The sequence below is a fragment of the Trypanosoma conorhini genome (assembly GCF_003719485.1).
Source record: "Trypanosoma conorhini strain 025E chromosome Unknown Tco_14.4_contig_00878, whole genome shotgun sequence".
Taxonomy (NCBI): domain Eukaryota; phylum Euglenozoa; class Kinetoplastea; order Trypanosomatida; family Trypanosomatidae; genus Trypanosoma; species Trypanosoma conorhini.
The window spans coordinates 1-5,895 of NW_021704970.1; the positions used below are offsets into that span (position 1 = coordinate 1).

Here is a 5,895-nt window from a genome sequence, read left to right on the forward strand (position 1 = left end):
TTCCAGTGTTGTCTGTTTGTTTTGGCTGTTTCCATCTCTATTCCTCCCTAGTTACTTCTCTTTCCCTTCCCCCACCCTCTGCATTGCTGCCTTGCGAGTTGCGGGGGAGGGAGGGAGGGAGGGAGGGAGACTGCGGCAGAGTGAGTGGGGGGATGCGGGGCGGGGGTAAGAGGGAGGGAGGAAGGAGGAAGGCATGCCCCGTTTGTTTGGTTTTTGCTCTCGTTGTTGTTGGTGTTGTTTTCTTTTTGTTTTTGAAAAATGAGCCCCGTCCACGCGCTCTCCAAGAACGCGGCGGCCGATGCGGATATCGCCTGGGCGGGGCTCGAGTTCGCTGTATTTGACTTGTGTCACCGCAAAGTCGACGTTTTATGTATCGCCCCCCATCTTTCCATTCTGAGTGTGTGTGTGTGTGTGTACATGTTTAGCTGGCTTTGTGGGTGTGTTCTCAAACGCCTCCGACGATGCTTCCACCTCTCGCTTGCTCGCCATCGCGCAACGTGCGCGTGCCTGCAAGCCTTCTGGCGCATTCCCTTTCGTCATCCTTATCTTGGTTTGTTTTGGAGTATTGCTAGGAAGTCTTGGGGTTGCTTTTTCTCGTTGGGGCTATTTTTGCATACGGGGGTTCTGGGCGGAGACGGGCGGGATTGGATCCAATGCTGGGCTTTGAAGTCGTAAAGGCCTTGCGTGACCGCGGCGTTGTTGTCAGCGGAACGCTGGCCTTTCTGATCTGCTTCGTGGCTCAGCGCGCGAAGCTGCGCAGTTATGACGCGGCCATCGTTGGCATCCGCACACCAGACGATACGCACTTCACACGCTCCTTTTTTGGGGACTTTTTTCACGTCGCCAAACTCGCGTTGCCTACGGTGTGGTGCAGGGAGTTTCTTGGCAGCGTTGTGTTCGTGGCGCTTTTTTTGGTGAAGTCCGTCCTGCACGTCGCGCAATCCGACGCCAATGGGCAGCTGCTGCAGGCTATCATCGGCGACACCGCGGGGGACCGGGTGCAAAACTTCTCTCGTGCGCTTCTCCTGCGTGCGGCGGTGTCGATGCTATCCGCGGTTTGTAGCGGTTCCATTGAACACCTGCGACCGTGGCTTATCGCCTGCTTCCGTGGGCGCCTCAGTCGCTATTTTCAGCGCCGTTTCTACAGCCGCCTGATATACTACCAGGCGAGTGTCCTGGATACACGGCTCGAAGCGGCCGACACGGCGATTGCGACCTACTCCGCCGAGTTTGCCGAGCATTTTGCCGAGCTGCCGTACTACTTTCTCCTTCCTTTGTTCGAGTGCACAGCCTCGATGGTGGCGCTAACACGTAAAGTTGGCGGAAAAGCGGCAATGGTGACGTCATTTGTTGTCGCGATTTCCGTTTTGGTTCTGCAGCAAATCTCACCCGCGTTTGGGCGCATCCACGCCTCCTTGCTCTCCAGGGAGGACGACTACCACCGCATGTTGACAACCAGCCTGAATAATGTGGAGTCTATTGCGCTGCACAACGGTGGCCGCTACATCCGGCTGCAGCTCGAGAAACAACTTGGCAAACTGGAGCACGCACTTGACCACTTCGCCCTCGCGAAGGGGCACTTTGAGGTGTTGGAGATCTCCTTCTCGGATTTCCTGCAGGCCATTTCCAGCATTGTCATCTTCCGTGGCTTACAGGGGAAGAAAAAGAAAAAGATGAGTGACGTCTACGTGGAGATGCAGTACATGCAGGATTTGATTGAAAGTGTGAAGAGTTTTGTGGTGAATTTCCGTGAGATTTCGCACTTGTCAACCTTCACGACGAAATTGGCGGACTTTGACACAACCCTGACGAGCATTGCACAGGGATGCTTTGTTCGTTCCGTCTCCACCCCCGCCACCACCGCCACACCGGGAAGTGGCTCCGGCTCCCTTACACCTGTTGATTACACGAGCATCGATTATGCTGACCGCCCGGCGGGAGTGAAGGAGTTCACGCTCTTCTCCTTTAACCATGTAAAGCTTGCGACACCGGGGGGACAGCACCTCTTTGATGACCTCGACCTTGAAATGCGGAGCGACCAGGATTGGGTTCTTGTGGGAGAGAATGGCTGTGGCAAGACCTCCCTGCTTCGTATGATTTCAGGGCTTTGGCCACCCTCTGCGGGAAAGTACACGATGGAGCGAAGTGTGAGGCTGCTCTTTGCCCCACAGCACAGTTACGTGGTGCCACAGTGTACCTTGCTTGAGCAGGTGCTTTTTCCAACCGTCGATACCAAGCTGAGTGCAAAGGTGGTGGAGGCTTTTAAGGAGGCGCTTCGGCTTTCCGGAGCACGCTCCGTGATTGAGATCCTCGGCGGCTTTGAAAGCCCCTACGTTGGTGTGGATCCCAAAACAGCCGATGACACGTACGATTGGGACTCCCTCAGCGGTGGGCAAAAGCAGCGTATCAGCATGGCACGCGTGTTCTATCAGGTCTTGACGATGGATCGCAGCCTGGAAACCCCGGTGGCGCTCCTGGACGAATCCACCTCCATGATGGACGACACAGAGCAGGAGGTGCTTCTCAACCTTCGCAGACTCAGCATCCGCATGATCTCCGTGACCCACCGCGAGGAAGTGATTATGCACCACACCCACGAACTGCGAATGCAACCGGGGGGACGTTGGACAGTAACGCCTCTCACACGTGTGGCTCTTGACAAGAATTCGTGACCGGGGTCGGAGCCGTGTCCCGCGCTAGAACGCCTTGGGAAAGTAACACTTGGTGGAGTTATACGGAGTCCCTTCTCTCCCCCGTCTCTCCCCCATCGGTATCCCCCTTCTACTGCGTTACCTACTCAACTTATACTAAGCTTACCACTTATCTTTTACTCGCTGGCGCGCGTTATTTGGCTCTTCGTTTTTGGTTGTTGTTGTTGTTTTTTTCCCCCCCATTCCCCATCCCCCATCCCCCATCCCCCATCCCCCCCCCTTTCCCGCGCTCTTCCTAGACATGACGTCTTCGATGAGCTGTGTTGTGGGTGGGAGGGCCGTAAGTGTCCGCTCACAACGCGAAGGAAAAGAAAAAATGCAGTTTTTTTTTTTTTGGGGGGGGGGAGAGAACAAAAAAAATAAGGGGAAAACAAAAGAAGTAAGCATCTAAGCAAGCGAATGCATGCATCAGAGAGAGAGAGTGAGAGGACGAGGGGGGATCGTTCACCTGTTTCTGTCTCTGCATGTGTGCCTCTGTAATTAATCTGCTGTTTTATGTTGTTATTGAGGGCCCACGATGGAGAAGTGCTTTGGCTTGACGCGTCTGCGTCTGCGTGGTAAACGCAGAAAGAAAGAAAAAAAAAAGAAAAACATCTGCCCTCTCTCACCACTCCTCAAAAATAAACATACAATAAAAAATAAAAATCTTGTTTCTTTATATTTTTTCCCGCCCCCACCGCACAACGACAATGAAAAGATGTGGCATGGACGGGCGTAGTCGATTTTGGCTTCGCGTCGAACACTCCGCTCATTTCAGCTTCCGCGCCGAGCAACCCATCACGGTTGGATCCATTCGCCTCGCACTCACCCCGAAGGCGGAGAATGGAGCGGGGGGGAATGTAGAGGGAGGAGCAGCAGCAGAGGCGTCAGACAGCAAATATCTTTTGTGGGCGAGATGTGTGCCGGCGGTTACTCTTGGTGACAAAGTGTTTTGCGACCACCCACCGTACGTGGTGGCATCCTTCACAGTGGGGCCTGACGGCGTCGCAACGGCGCCACCTCTCAGGTGGGAAATCGGCGAGAAGGCCGTCGTTTCCATGTGGCTTGCAAGACTCACTGAAACACCGGATGCGTTTGCAGAGCTGAATGCACACCCACCCTTACACACTGCGAATGTTAACGGTGACGTCGTCCCTGAGGCCGAGACAAGGGCTGCACCGCAGCTTGCATTGGACTCTATCTACAATGTCACCATCACACTCGTCGGGGTAAAGCAGGAGCATGAATTTCAACAGTCGACATGGCGGCCGTTGCTTTGCTTTCGTTGGTTTGAGCTGCAGGGGCACATTCGCGAGGCCACTGTGCCCCCTATAACCCTCGAAAGGCAAGCCAGGAAGCGGCATCGTGCGGAGGTACAAAAGAGGCGGATGATCACTGGGGATGTCCGGGAGGCTTCTGCCGTCTCCTCGTGTGGAAATTATGTCCTGTGGCAAGACGGGACCTTGGGGCTGCGGCGCGAATTACTCACATATCATAGGATTTACACCCCAGCGAATGAAAATAAGCACGTTCGAGTTCGCAGGTTCCCGCATCGTTTTGCAGACATTGTGGGCGAGGTCCCATTTGGGAGCCTTGTTGAAGCCATTGGTCGTCAGCTGGATGAATACACGAAGGAGCAGTACGCCTTGTTGGTTCTTTCGGGAACACCTGAGGCGGCCACTACGGCAGAGACGTATCAGTTACAGTGCATCGAACCTCACAAGTGGATATGGGGTTGGTCAAAGATTGCCTCCAGCACCGGTCTCGTTCTGCTGGCGGATGTGATGGACACAGCAAGGTCATTGTTGCCAGATCAGGGTTGTGTGGAGCGGCTGACGAACCCAACGTACTACACTTCCGTTCGCGAGGAGCGCAGTGTGCGCATCCGCAGTGGTCCCTCACTGAGTGCTAACGTTGTGGGGCACCTTGAGCCAAACGAGGTGAAGGTTGCGGTCGCCATACATCAGTGTCCTCCTTCCCACGGTGGCAGCTCCGTGCCGTTGCGGCAACACTTCGTGGAGTGGGAGGAGGGCGGCTTCTCACTGCTCCGCAACGGCGATCGGGTGTATTTGGTACCCGTGCACCTTCAGGCACAACCACGCCGCTTCCCTCTTTGCCCCCGCCCGGCACCAAGTTCACCTGAGATAATTGCACTGCAGCGAAGGCGCCGCCGCACCAAGTCCGCCGGTAATACGCCAACTACACCAGCTAAGGCGACCACACCGTCGCCGGAGCTCTTGAGTCCTGCGGATATTCCACAGGCGGTTGCTGCTGGCCTAAAGGCGGGCACCGTTCGCCTAGAGGAGTTGTCGAAAATTAGCCTCAATGGAACCCCCACACATTCATCTGCTTCCTCGGAGCTTAGCTGCTAGCCTCCCAATCTTCGTCTAAGCCTTTTCTTAAGAGCTGTTCTGCGACACCTAAAACCACTAAAGAGAAAACCGAGCACGCCCTTAGGCAGCGCATATGTGGCTCTTTCGGGCGGTCAATAACATGTACTCCTGCGCGAGTATCTTCTCTCCCCTGTTCACCCAACTCTGCTGCATTCGTTTGTTTTCCTTCCCCTCACCGAAACCTGCTTTTCCCCCCCACCTTTTTCTTTGTTGTTGTTGAACTGCGTAATCTGCAAACTATATCAATTCCCCTCTATATTAGAGGTTGCAAGAAAGGGAGTAGAGAGCAGACGTAGTTCAAATTGCCCCGTCATCGTCTTTTTTAGTTTATTTATTCTTTTTTTTTGCTAGATAGGCATACTTTGCAGGAAATGACGGCTACGGATATAGGTGAGATCCCCGACAGCGATGGCGTGTTCCATGACACCGACTTCATGGAGAAAAATAAGCATATCTCCGACCAATGGATTCGGATCGCCGAACTGTACCCAGACGGCGTCCACCAGCCTCTCCTTCCACAGGTATTTTCCCGTGAGCAGTTTGGGCAGGGCAACCACTTTGAGTGTTTTATGCTTACGGCCCTGTCCACCCTGGTGCGTTTCCCCAGCGTCATCAGGAACTGCTTCGTCTCCAGCCAAGTTCGACGGGACGGGCGCTACACGTTCCAGTTTTTCCGCGGCAAGGAGTGGGTGAAGGTGGAGATTGACGACTACATCCCCCTGGAGGACGGCGGGGAGCTGTACATCCGTTCGCCCACCGGGCACTGGTGGCCCCTGCTGCTGGAAAAGGCCTATGCGAAGTTCTACACCGGC

General features: G+C 54.7%; 3 protein-coding genes across 3 annotated transcripts, besides 7 other annotated features; all 3 read left to right on the forward strand.

The window, feature by feature from the left end:
* The first annotated feature begins 104 nt into the window (after positions 1-104).
* Positions 105-129: a microsatellite.
* Positions 130-138: 9 nt separating this feature from the next.
* Positions 139-192: a sequence feature (GA-rich).
* Positions 193-202: 10 nt separating this feature from the next.
* Positions 203-254: a microsatellite.
* Positions 255-394: 140 nt separating this feature from the next.
* Positions 395-443: a microsatellite.
* Positions 444-653: 210 nt separating this feature from the next.
* On the forward strand, positions 654-2,672 carry Tco025E_08795 (ATP-binding cassette protein subfamily D, member 1; the record flags this gene model as incomplete). Its single annotated transcript, XM_029375634.1, has 1 exon — positions 654-2,672. The coding sequence occupies one exon, from the start codon at positions 654-656 to the stop codon at positions 2,670-2,672; it is 2,019 nt and encodes a 672-aa protein (XP_029224250.1).
* Positions 2,673-2,858: 186 nt separating this feature from the next.
* Positions 2,859-2,883: a microsatellite.
* Positions 2,884-2,887: 4 nt separating this feature from the next.
* Positions 2,888-2,927: a microsatellite.
* A 349-nt stretch (positions 2,928-3,276) lies between these two features.
* Positions 3,277-3,302: a microsatellite.
* A 113-nt stretch (positions 3,303-3,415) lies between these two features.
* Positions 3,416-5,062, forward strand: Tco025E_08796 (uncharacterized protein; the record flags this gene model as incomplete). Its single annotated transcript, XM_029375635.1, has 1 exon — positions 3,416-5,062. The coding sequence occupies one exon, from the start codon at positions 3,416-3,418 to the stop codon at positions 5,060-5,062; it is 1,647 nt and encodes a 548-aa protein (XP_029224251.1).
* A 392-nt stretch (positions 5,063-5,454) lies between these two features.
* Positions 5,455-5,895, forward strand: Tco025E_08797 (calpain-like cysteine peptidase; the record flags this gene model as incomplete). Its single annotated transcript, XM_029375636.1, has 1 exon — positions 5,455-5,895. A coding segment is annotated over one exon (441 nt), but the record flags the coding sequence as incomplete, so codon positions are not given.